The 12,035-nt window shown below is 69.7% G+C and overlaps 1 protein-coding gene across 1 annotated transcript; it reads right to left on the reverse strand.

Moving 5' to 3' along the window:
- Positions 1–2,500: 2,500 nt before the first annotated feature.
- SOX10 (SRY-box transcription factor 10) lies at positions 2,501–8,794 on the reverse strand. Its single transcript, XM_055141145.1, has 4 exons — positions 8,530–8,794; positions 7,698–8,203; positions 4,856–5,124; positions 2,501–3,906 (listed from the first exon to the last, which is right to left on the reverse strand). The coding sequence occupies exons 2-4, from the start codon at positions 8,129–8,131 to the stop codon at positions 3,218–3,220; spliced, it is 1,392 nt and encodes a 463-aa protein (XP_054997120.1). The 5' UTR covers positions 8,132–8,203; positions 8,530–8,794; the 3' UTR covers positions 2,501–3,217.
- Between the last annotated feature and the right edge of the window lie 3,241 nt (positions 8,795–12,035).

The raw sequence follows: 12,035 nt of genomic DNA on the forward strand, positions 1-12,035 counted from the left end.
CCCTCTGCGCCTGCCGCTCCCTGGGGCCCTCGTCCACCCTCGTCCGTCCCGCCCGTGGCTCGCCCCCGGGCCCCGCGGTCGGCCACAGGAGACACCTCAGCTGCCTCCCGCACACAGATGGCCTTTGTGCCCGAGCCGGTTGCCAGGGAAACCCCCAATTTCCTTCGCAGGGGGCCGGTGCAGGGGCTTCTCCTTCTCAGGAGTATCACAGAGCAGGGCCCATCAAGCGCCCTTTGTTCCCAGGGACCTGCCTCGAGCCGCTTATCGAGCCCGGGGTCCCCTTACAGGAACACGGGCCCAGCAGGAAGCGGCATGCGGTGCCCCCGCCCCCGCCTCACGCCTCTCCCCGCTGGACAGTCACCGGGCAGCTCGGGGGCCACCCCGGAGCAGGCACCCGGGCCCTTTCTTGGTTTAGGCGTTGATGGGTCCTGTCCTGTCCCCTGAAGCCCGCTTCCAGAACCTTCCAGAACCTTCTGGAAGGCCAGTCACGTGACCACCCCTCCCTGGGGAGCATGTGGGCGCCCCAGCACTCCAGCCTCACCCAGCCCTCCGCTGGACACGGGAGCCGGGCCCTCGGTGGACGGCCGGGAGGTGCCCGTGAGCGGGCCGGGCCGGCCGCAGTGCAGGAGTTAACTCGGGGCGCAGGGCACCCGCACCCCCGGCGCCCTGCTCCGGGCCTGTGGAATTCTTTAATCAAGTTGGGTGCTGAAATTTCAGCTCTGAAACGCCGCCTTTGTGCCTGCGCCCCGGCCGCGCCCCGGCCCGCGGGGTCACTCTCGCAGCCCCGTTTCTCTGAATGGCCCCTTTGTTCCTGCCCGGCCGTCCCGTATCGACGTGATTAAACGGAGATGGGGAGGGGGGGTTAACCCTTCGGGTGTCCCCCCACCCCCACCCTTTCGGCTGCGGCCCCTGCACCCACCTGGGCCCTCCTGGGCCTCTGCACGGCGCCTTTCCCTGGCCGAGGCCCGGGGGTGTGTGAGGCCACCCGGCCCCCCCTGGCCCAGACTCCATGCAGCCCGGCGAGGGGTCCTTGGGCGGGAGTGGGGGGGCCCCGCCGGGGAGGCCACGCGGTGTCGCACTCCACACCGAGCCCGCGCCCGTGCCGTATGCCCCTCGGTCCCGGAACCAGCTGTGCCGCCGAGGGGCTCCCTGGGGCAGAAGGGGCCGGGGCCCAGCGCCTGGTTCTGGACAGGCCGAGGCCACCGTCTCTCCTGGCCCCCCGGGACAGCGCCTGGACCTCAGCAAAGGCCACAGCCCGCCCCCCGAGCCACCGCTCGGGAGTGTCACGGCAGGCGGGCTGGACTCGCTGCCGCTGGTGGGGTGCCCTCGGGGGGGAGGGGGCGGGGGTCTCGCCAGCGCTGGGGGTCAGCCCTGGGCATCCGAGAGCAGGGCGCTTGCCTGCGGCCCCAGATTAGCCCGGGACGGGCCTTTCGAGACCCAGGGTTCAAGGCGAGCACTGGACGGCAGAGCACCCCGCCCCGCCATGCACCACTGTACATGGACAGCAGGGGCTTCTCCACTCGCTTTTGGTGGGGCCCCGCCGCCGGGCGGGGTCCCAGGCCCCCACCCCGCCTCTGCCTCGCGGCTTTTTGCCCAGAATGAAGAGGTTCTTGTGGGCAGTCTGCATCCCGGGGGGCTGGCAAGTTGGTGCAGACGAGTCCCGGGTTCCAGGGGCTTCCCTCGGGCAAGGAGCCGGTGGGAGCAGGGGAATGTCCGGGTCGGGCTGCGCAGGCCGCAGGGGCTGAGCACGGCTGGCGAAGGCGGGACTCACTCTCAGTGCTCCGGGCGACAGCCTCAGGGCTGAGTAGGGGTTGGTGGGGTGCTTGTGCTCCCCACAGTCCTGAAGGCCCCTGCCTGGGCCCCGCACATGTGTGTGCCTTTGACCACCCAGGCCTGCAGGCTGATCAGGGGCCCGGGCCCGCGGGGCTGGGCGAGGCTCTGGCGGGAGGGGTGGGAGTGGGGGGTCCTGCCCCCCCCCAGGTGGTCCTCAGTGCTACACTTCAGGGGGTGTTGTGTGTGTGTGTGTGTGTGTGTGTATGTGTGTGTGTGTGTGAGAGAGAGAGAGACAGCACGGCACCCTGGAGCGAGTGGGTTGTGTGTGCGTGTGGGGCTGTGCATATGCGTATGTGGGCATGTCATGCATGTGTGCACACACTTGTGTACCTGGCGTGTGTGCATGTATACTGCATATTTGTATGTGGTGTGTGCATGTGGCATGGATGTGAAAGTGCACATCATGTGTGCATGTGGCATTGTGTACTAAGTAGTGTGTGTGTGTGTAGGTGCATGTGTATGTGCAGTGTACGCATGTGGGGGGTGTCTGTTCGGGAAGTGCCAGCCTGCACCCGCCTGTCCTCAGGCCTGTTCCTCGGGTGCTTGTCCCGGGTGCGGGGCCGCCTTGCTGGCCTCAGCCCGGGCAACAGCTCTGTGCGGGTCGCTCTCCGCCGGGGGAGATGGTCGCTTCCGGCAGCGTCTGGGCCCCAAGGGAACAGAGACGGGAGACAGGCCAGGAGGCCGCAGCCTCTCGCTTTATTACGGGGGTTGCTTACTGCAGTTAACAGGGGGGAGGCCCAGGCGGGCCGGAGCTACAGATAAATAAGACAGAGCGGGGAGCGTTACATGGGGGCGCGTGGGGGCGGGGCACGAGGCTACATACTTTATTCGGGGCGGGGCGGGCAAAGGCTCGGCGGGTCCAGGGTGGGGGTCAGTGTGCGCCCACAAGCCGGGGGTGGCCCCACCCCGGCAGGAATGAGGGCCGCAAGGGGGGGCCGGGGGGCCGGAGGGAGGCGCTGAACCGTCTGTCCCAGCCCAGAGCGCCTGCCCCCGCCTCGGCGAGGGCGAGAGGGTGGGGCCGTGGGGGCCCTTCCTTGGACGAGGCCATCGGCTCAGCGTGGGACCTGCCCGCCTGCCTCGGGGTGGGGGGGCCCTCTCGAACCCCGCAGAGGCAGGGCCCCGGCCAGTCGGTGTGGGAGCCCCCTCACTCGCCAGCCTGCCCCCAGGAGGGTGGGCCCTTCTGGGGTCCGGGGCTAAGGGGTCATTCCTGGGGGCCCTGCGCCCCTCCCCCTCCCCTGCGCAGGGGGGGCGGGCAGACAAGCCCCCCCCCCAGCCGAGCCGGCCCCGCCAAGCTCTGCCTCCCTCCGCGGCTGCCACCGGGCCGGAGGTGGGCGGGGGGCGGGTGCTCTGGGGAGGGGGCGCTACCCGGAGGGCGCGGGGCCCCTCAGGGCCGGGACAGCGTCGTGTACACCGGCTGCTCCCAGTGTGTGGGGCTGTGGGACTGTGGCCCCGAGGGGCTGGGGTCGGAGATGGCCGTGTAGAGGGGCCGCTGCGACGGCCCCATGTAGGAGAAGGCCGAGTAGAGGCCGGGAGCCTGGCCCGAGTGGCCGTAGTAGGGTCCCGAGGGCTGGTGGTCGGCGTAGTCGAACTGCGGGCGGGAGATGGACGGGAAGGCGGAGCCGTAGTGCGGGAGGCTGAGCGAGGTGTAGGCCAGCTGCGAGGTGGACGGCTGCTCGAAGTGGGCCTGCGGCCCCGCCGCCTCCGTCTTCACCTGGGCCTTGGCGTCCACGCCGGGCGGCGACACGGCCGGCAGGGCCACGCCGGGCGGCTTGGAGACCCAGGCCGAGTGTCCGCTGGCCACCGCCAGGGCGCTGCCCAGCCCGTAGCCGGCCGAGTAGCTGCCCACGTGGCCTGGGTGCCCGTTGGGCGGCAGGTACTGGTCCAACTCGGCCACGTCGAAGGTCTCCATGTTGGACATGACCTCGTGGCTGATCTCGCCGATGTCCACGTTGCCGAAGTCGATGTGCGGCTTCCCGCCCTCCCCCAGCGAGCGCCCGTCCCGCTTGGCGTCCCGGCCCGGCTGCAGCTCTGTCTTGGGGGTGGTCGGAGGGGTGGGGGGGCCGTGGCTCTGGCCTGGGGGGCGGGAGGCAGAGAGCGGGGGCTGCAGTCAGGCCCTGGGACGCCACAGCCTCCTTCCGGGACGGGCCTCCCGCCTCCAGAGGGGCCCGAGACTGGGCCCCTGGGGCCTGGCCTGGGGCTGTTCCCGCAGGGCCCACCCCGCCCCGCCCCTGTCCCATTCCCTTCCGCAGTCAGGCGGGGTCTCACAGAGGGACCCCTGTGTTCACACATGTGGGGAGGCGGGTGGGGGGACCCCAAGAGGGGTCCTCATGGGGGGGGCAGTGAACGGGGCTGTCGGGAAGCAGGGCCAAGCCGTCCGTGCACACGGCCCTGGGTGCCGGGGGCTGGAGAGGTGCCGAGAGTCAGGGGCGGAGAGGTGAGGGGTCCAAGAGGTCGGGGCCTGACTGGAGCCTCAGCATGTGCCCCGAGCACCAAAGCACAAGAATCAAACTCGGCTGTCTGGGACCCGCGCCAGCGTCCCCGGGGGGGGGGGTGTCGGGGGTTCACCAGGCATTCGTGGGGGGCTGGGGGGGCCAGGTCTGGTCTCAGCCGTGCTCCCAGCTCCTCTGAGTTACCCCCTGGGGTGTGATGGTTGGGAGGAGCCACAGTGCCGTGGACGGGCTGGAGTGCAGCACGCAGCACCCAGCACCCAGCACGCAGCACCCAGCACACAGCACCCAGAATGCAGCACCCAGCACGCAGTTAACGTCTCTCGCCTCTGTCACAGGACCCAGGCCCTCGTGTGGGGGAGAGCCTGGTCCTCAGCCCCGTCCCCCACTTTCCTTGCTTTGGTTCAGGGCTCACCCGGCAGTGCTCCGGGCTTCCTCCTGGCTCTGTTCAGGACTCACTCCCGGGGGGGCTCTGGGGGACCCTGTGCCCCAGAGTGGTGGTGGGGGGAATCGAACCCGGGTCTGCCGCGCGAGGGACCTGTGCCCTCTCCAAGCCTCCCCGCCCGCGGGCTCACCTGAGGGGTGCTCGGGGTTCCCATCCGACATCGGGGAGCCCTCCCCGGGGTGCCGAGCGTCCAGGTGGCCGCTCTTGTAGTGCGCCTGGATGGCGGCCGTGCCGCCCGGGTCTGCGTCGGCTCCCGCACACTCGGCCTCGCCCTGGGCCGCCTTCCCATTCTTGCGGCGCCTCGGCTGGTACTTGTAGTCGGGGTGGTCCTTCTTGTGCTGCATGCGCAGGCGCTCGGCCTCCTCGATGAACGGCCGCTTGTCGCTCTCGTTCAGCAGCCTGGGGCAGGGGCCGCGGGGCCGTGAGGGTCTGGGGGGCTCTGGGGGCTCTCAGGGGAGGGGTGGGTGTCCGAGGAATCGGGGGGGCTGGGAGGGAGCACGGCTGCCCCCGCCCCCAGACCCCCACGGGCCTCCCAGCATCCCCAGGTGTGTCTGAGAAGTGCCGGGAGTGGCCCCGGAGGGCCCCTTGGAGGTTCCACCCCCCACACACACTCTTCCCCGCCCCCTAAGACACTACGAGGAAGCAACCCAGAGTGGGCACAGAGGGGGCTGGAGCCATAGCACGGTGGGGAGGGCGTTTGCCTTGCACGCGGCCGACCCGGGTTCGATTCCCAGCATCCCATAGGATCCCCTGAGCACCGCCAGGAGTCATTTCTGAGTGTATGAGCCAGGAGGGACCCCTGAGCATCGCCGGGTGTGACCCAAAAAGAAAAAAAAAAAAAAAAGAAAAAGAAAAAAGAAGTCGGCCCGAGGGTGCGGGCAGTTCCCAGGCTAGACCTGGCCGCGGAGGCGTCTGCGAGAGCTGCTGCCCCCCGACCCCCCCCACGCAGGGGCTGAGCAAGCGGGGTGGACCCCCATGTCCCCACTGTGGCCGCAGTGGGAGAAGCGCCTTTCGGCCAATGTGGGAGGGGGGAGAGGCATGAGCGCCGGGTGGGGAGGGTGGGGGGTGGCTGGGCGGGGGGCACCCGCTGAACGCGCTCGGGGGTCCCCTCCCGTGTGGGACCCTGACTGGGGGTGCTGGCTGTGGGCACCCGCCCTGCCTCGCCCAGGGACCCAGCTGGCCTCAGCCCTGGTCAGGTCCGTGTCGGCGCTGTCGGGGGCGCCCACAGGCCTGAGGTCTAGCCCTGGGCGTTCTTTAAGGCTCCGAGTGAGGCGGGCACGTGTGGTGGACTGGGGGGGCGGGGAGGGGGGGCGGGGAGGGGGCGCAGGCGCGAGGGGTGCTGCGGGGACGGCCACACCAGGCACCACCTCGCCTCTCTCCTGCATTCCTGGGCGGCTTAGCGTCCCCCTGCGCCCGCCCCCCCCAGCAGACCGATAGCCAGAGACCCCAGAACAGGGGTGAGGGCGTGAGGGGTGGGAGTGTGGGCTCTGCCCTCTGGGAGCTCCGGGCCCCCCTGTGAGTCTGGGCCAGACTGCGGGGAGGGGGGCGCAGCCTCGGGGCCCCGGGTGCCAGGGGACGCTGGGTTCACTCTGCCCCGAGAGGCCTCCTGCCCCCGCCCGCTGACCACCAGGTACGAGTCGGCTAGGACGGGGCAGGGGTGCGGCCGGGCAGCTGCAGCTCAGGGCCAGGGTCAGCCATGGCCTCGCGCGGGCGCCCCGGCCCCCATTCCAGGGCCCAGGTAGACCCTCACTGCTCCTCCCGACAGGAAAGCCCTATGCCTGGGGACCCTCCGAGGCCTCTCCGGGGACCCCCCGTCCGACTGGTGACTGAGTCTCTCTCCGGGCGGGTGGACCGTCCAGCCTGACCCATCACGGCCCATCTGCGGGCTCAGGGCTCCTGCTTCTCCCCGTGTCCCCAAACCTTCCCCCTTCCTGGCAGCCTGGGGGTCAAGGGTCTTGGGGGACCCCAAGGTTCCCCCCTTCCCACCGCCCGGTACCACCGCTGACCCCTGTGGCCAGCAGCGCTGTTTCCCAGAGGTCAGAGACCCTGGGTGGGGTGGGGAGCCCAGGCCCCAGGTTCCTTGAGGTGGGGGACGGGGTGGGGGCAGGGACAGTGAGGGGCGGGCCCCGAGCCGTGGGCATTGGGTGGGGGCTGCCCAGGGTCCCAGATGGAGCCAACTTCTCTCCCACTTTCTCTTCCCCGTGCCCCCACCCCCCTGTGGCCCCAAAGATCCTGGCCTGATGCAGGGGTGAGGTCGAGGGACAGAAGCTGGCCAAGCCTGGGGCTGCCCAGGAGGGACACCCCAAAGGGCTGGGCTGGGGATCCCAACCCCGACACCCCGGCTGGGCAGTGCAGGCCCCTCCTGTCCCCACTGCCCCCCATAGGGCCCTGGGCATGCTTTAGAGGGCAGGAGTGACCCACGACCCCCCACCTCTCGGGCTCCTTCCTGGGCCTGTGTGTCCCCGGGCTCCTGGGGGTCCCTACTAAGCCCCCCCTCCTGCTTCTTCTCAGAACCGCCCAGGACTCCTGGCACTGGCTGAGCCCCCGCCCCGAGGGACGTGTCCCTTGTCCCCAGGGCTTCCTGGGGCTGGTCTCAGGGTACTGGGGGTTCCGGGGGACCCTAAGAAGGGAGTGGGGTCTGGTTACTGGGGGGCTCGGCCCCCCAGTAAGGGGGTAAGACGGTCCCCAAGGCTGGGTGGGGCCCGGAGGGAAGATGGCGCCGAGCGGGGCAGGAGGAGGGTGAGCAGGCGGGGGCCACGGGGCGGGCGGCTTCCTGCCCGCCCCTCCCCGGGCGACTGGGAATCCCCCTGCCCCCCTGCCAGCTTCCCACCCAAATCCCTCCTCCTGCGTGGACTCACGCAGCCGGGCTGCCTCAGTTTCCCTCCCTCTGCTGCCAGAGCGCCAGCCCTTGCCCCCCCCACCCCATCCCGTCGGGGCGCGGGGGCAGCGGGGGTACCCCCGGGGGCGCTAACCTCCAGAGCTTGCCCAGCGTCTTGCTGAGCTCGGCGTTGTGCAGGTGCGGGTACTGGTCGGCCAGCTTGCGGCGCGCCGCCTGCGCCCACACCATGAAGGCGTTCATGGGCCGCTTGACGTGCGGCTTGCTCTTGCTGGCGCCGTTGACGCGCACGGGCATGGGCACCAGCGTCCAGTCGTAGCCGCTCAGCACCTGGCTGACCGCCTCGCGGATGCACACGGGGAACTTGTCGTCGTCCGCCTCGCCATCCTGCTGCTCCTTCTTGACCTTGCCCAGCTCGCCGGGGCCCGGGCTGGCGCGCAGGCCCGCGCCGCCGCCGCCGCCGCCGCCGTCGGGGCCCAGCGAGGACGCGCCCCCCGGGGACAGGCCGCGCGGCTCCTCGGAGCCCACGGGGCTCAGCTCCACCTCCGACAGGTCCTGCTCCTCGGCCATGGCGCCCTCGGCCGCCTGCCCGGGGCCCGCCGCCGCCGCCGCCGCCGTCCGGGCCAAGGGTCCTGCGCCCACCTGCGGAGGCAGCGCGCGCGGGGATGGAGCGGAGCGCGGGGCGCGCGCGCTGCCGGCCGCGCACCTGGGCGCGCGGGTCCCGGCGCGCGCCGGCCCCGATGGGGGGAACGGGCGAGCGGACCCTCCCGCTGCCGCCCCGGCCCCGAGCCTGGCAGCCGCTGCCCACCTTCCCCCCGCACCCCTCCTTCCGCCCGCCCCGGGCCGGGACGCGGGCAGGGCTCCCCGACCCACCGGGCGCGCCTTGGCCAGGCGGTGCGCGCCCCGGGGGTCCCGGACCCGCGCCTCCCCGACCCGGGAGCCGGCCGGCGGCGGGGCCGCGAACTCACCTCCTCCGCCCGCTCGTCCAGACGGGGGCTGGTCCTCAGGAAGTGGAACACCGTGTCCCAAGGTGGCCGGTCCAGCTCGGGGCTGGGGGGGTGACGCTGGGGGGCTGGGAGGGAGGGGCTGGGGGGCCCCCGAGCCTCGGGCCTCGGCCTACTCAGGAGGGAGCCTGAACCACCAGCACCAGCCCCCCGGGCCTGCCAGCCTGAGACTGACTGAGCGCCGAGCCGGGCTGCAGGCTGGGCAGGGAGGGAGGGGGAGAGGCGAGGGGGAGGGGAGGAGGGAGGGGAGGACAGAAGGTGGAGCCTGGGCTCCAGCCTTCATCCTGGACACTGGGATCCTCAGCCAGCACCCCCCCCCCCCCCCGCCAAACCCCGCGCCCTGCCCGGCTGCCCCCCAGCCCGTCCTGGGGCCTCGGCTGGGCTGGGGAGGCGGCTGGCAGAGATCCCGCCAGGAAAGCTCAGGTGGGCCCCGGGGGTCCCATTGCTTAGAGGAGCACAGCGCTGGGGAGCCCTCAGGCTGCTCCCCGCCCCCCACTACCTCTGGCCACACAGGATGGGGAGAAAGAGTGAATCCAGCGGGGCACCGTGTCCAGGGGCTTCCCTGGACATGCCTTGGGGGCCGTCGAGGGCCGGTTACCCCCAGCCTCTCTCCCTAGGGTCAGCAGAAGCACCTAAGCCCCAGGGGGGGGCAGGCCTGAAGCCCCACTGTGTTTGCCCCGCCGCACCCCTGCAGGTGACTGTCCAGGTGAAGGGCCGAGCCCGGTGCAGCGGGGGTGGCCGTCACCCAGGACTGAGAGACCTGGGGGGGGGCGGGTCCCACGTGGGGACAGGAGACCAATTTTGGGTGTCGTGAAGGTGGACCAGGCCTGCCCGCCTTTGCTGCTCTACCTGCCCAGCTCTACCTATCCAGCTCCGTGTGTGGGGCGGGGGTCTCACCCCTCTCTGGGCCCTGCCCGTCCCCCGAGGCCTCCCCTCCCTCCGGATGGAGGTGGCCGCGGGCAGGGAGGGACCACGTGGCCCGGCCAGGCCAGGCCTCGGCCCAGCCTGGGGCGTCCCGCCTGGAGCCAGGGCTCGGCCGGGCCGGGGAAGGCCCAGGGCGCGGAGGGGGCTGGGGAACGGGGCACAATGGGGCAGTCACGCGAGGCGAAGGCATGTTGGGGGTGGGGACCCGGGCATCGAGCACGCTCACACACATGCTCGCACTCACCGCGGCCCAGACAATCGGCCACTGTGTGGGCCCCGGAGCCCAGTGAATTAGGAGTTTGATAAGGGTTTTCTCTTTCTCGCGCTCGCCGGCCTCGGACAATCTCCCCCCAGTTTTCCTCGACGCCACCCCCGGCGCTGCCAACCCTCCTCCCCCCGCCCCCCTTCTCTTCCCTGTGCCCAGCCTGCTGTCGGGGCCTTGAAACAGTGAGCGTTCTTTGTTCCGAATACAGGTGAACGGCAATCATGTGATTCACACACACACACATAAAAAGCTTTTTGACAGCGCCCGCCGGCCCTCAGAGCGCCCGGAGAGGAGCTGCCCTGGATGGACACGGGGGCCGAGGGACACGCGTCCAGCCGCTGTGCCCGGCCCGGCCCGGCCCGGCCGCCCGCGACGCACCCGCCGCCCGCCCGCCCAGCGTCTGGCCATCCCGGTGGGTCCCTTGCAGCCCTTGCTGCCACCCCGGGAGGGAGGGCCTGCCCGCTGCTCCCCGTGCCCCCCGAGGGGCAGGGCTGGACGCGGGAGGCCGCTGCTGTGCTCCGGGGTCCCTGTCTCACTCTGCCTCCTCCCCTCCCCGCTCGGGCCCAGCTGGGCACGATGGGGGTGGGGGTGGCGGCGGGCACCGGGCTGGCTAGAGGGGGGCCCTGCCCGCCTCGTCTCTGCCCAGTGCTGGCTGCGAGGTGCGGGGGGCGTGGGGAGGGCCATCGGGTCACGCCGGGGTGTGTGGGGGGCTGGGACCTACTGTGAACACACCCCCTCCGCCCCCCCTGCTGCCTGCTGGGACCCCTCCCTCCTGTCCAGCCGGGGGCCATGGTCGCCAGCAGGACATCAGAGGAGAGGGGCGGGGGCAGCTGCAGGCCCATTCATCAGGGGGTCCCCACCTTCTGCTCCCTCCCTGCGGCTTCCCCCCTTCCCAAGGGCTCTGGGGACCCCCATCACAGCCCAGCCCCGGGTGGGATTGCTGGAGTCTGTAGTCCGCCCATCCTTGGCTACCCAGAAGCTTCCAGAATCAGGTGTTTTTCTGGGGGCCAGTCTGGCTTCTGGTCCCCTCCTCCCTCACTAGCCCCCCAGGGTGAGACCTGCCTCCAGGCCCCCCGCCCCCCCTGTGCAGCCCAGGACAGGGGGTCTGCTGGTGAGGTCAGCCTCAGTTTCCCCATGGTACCCGAGACCCTCCCTCAGGTGACAGATGAGGGACGCAGGCGGGGGGCTGGTGGGTGAGAAGGGGCTGACCAGGCTGCCCCCCTCCGTGCTGCAGGCCTGTCCCCTCGGCGTACCCCCGGGTGGGGGCTTCACCTGCACTGCTGACCACTCCCTGGCGCTGCCCAGGCTCTGTGTGGGCACGTGAACTCAACCCCCCGCCCCCGCCAGCCGGGCAGGGAGCCTCGGCGGCCCTGCAGGGGTCTGAGCTGACTGCAGACAGGGCCCAGGGCCGGGCAGCTCCTGAGTTCCCGGGGCCTCCCCTCCCTGGGGCACCTGGGAGCTGACACCCATGTGGGAACCCATCTGTCACTGGGGGGGTGCATGTATGTGTGTATGTGTGTGTGGTGGGGGAATGTGTGTACATATGTATATGTATATGCATGTTTGGTGTATGTGTGTTGGTGTGTATGTGTGTATATGTGTCTGCATATGTGTGCTGGGGTATGTGTATGTGTGTACATGCTTGTGGAATGTGTGTGCTTGTGGGTGTGTGCATGTGTATATGTTGGTGTATGTTTGTGTTGGTGTGTGTAAGTATATGTGTGTTTGTGTGTGTGCGTGTATGTGTGTTGGGGTGTGTATACATGTGTGTGCACATCTGTCGGGTGTTTGTGTGTGCATGTATGTGTGTTGATGTGTTCATGTGTGTCGGTGTGTATGTGTGTATGTGTATATATGTATGTATGTGTGTGTCAATATATGTTGGTGTGTGTACATATGTGCACACCTGTCGGGAGTGTCTGTTGGGAGTGTGTGTTGTATGTATATGTGTGTTGGTGCCTGTATATGTGTGTTGGTGTGTGCATGTGTATGTGTGTGTTGGTGTGTGTTGGTGTGTACATGTGTATGTATGTGTTGGTGTGCTGGCGTGTGTTGGTGTGTGCATGTGTGTTGGTATGTTGGTGTGTGTATGTGTATGTATGTGTGTGTTGATGTGTGTTGGTGTGTGTAAGTGTATTATGTGCATGTCTGTGTGTGCGTGTGTGCACATCTTTTGGGAGCGTGTGTTGGCATGTGTGTTGGTGTGTACATGTGTGTGCACGCCTGTCAGGAGTGTGTGTTGGTGCCTGTGCATGGGCAGGACTCTGGGTCCCAGAGACAG

The sequence above is a fragment of the Sorex araneus genome, chromosome 6 (genome assembly GCF_027595985.1).
Source record: "Sorex araneus isolate mSorAra2 chromosome 6, mSorAra2.pri, whole genome shotgun sequence".
Classification (NCBI taxonomy): Eukaryota; Metazoa; Chordata; class Mammalia; order Eulipotyphla; family Soricidae; genus Sorex; species Sorex araneus.

What these genes read in the sequence shown, in the direction of transcription:
- SOX10 (XM_055141145.1), bottom strand. Translation starts at nt 8,131, where the DNA reads ATGGCCGAGGAGCAGGACCTGTCGGAGGTGGAGCTGAGCCCCGTGGGC. An exon ending in ACGCTGGGCAAGCTCTGGAG is followed by an intron (nt 5,125 to 7,697) that starts GTTAGCGCCCCC and finishes CCCCTGCCCCAG; the next exon opens with GCTGCTGAACGAGAGCGACA. An exon ending in GAACCCCGAGCACCCCTCAG is followed by an intron (nt 3,907 to 4,855) that starts GTGAGCCCGCGG and finishes CCCGCCCCCCAG; the next exon opens with GCCAGAGCCACGGCCCCCCC.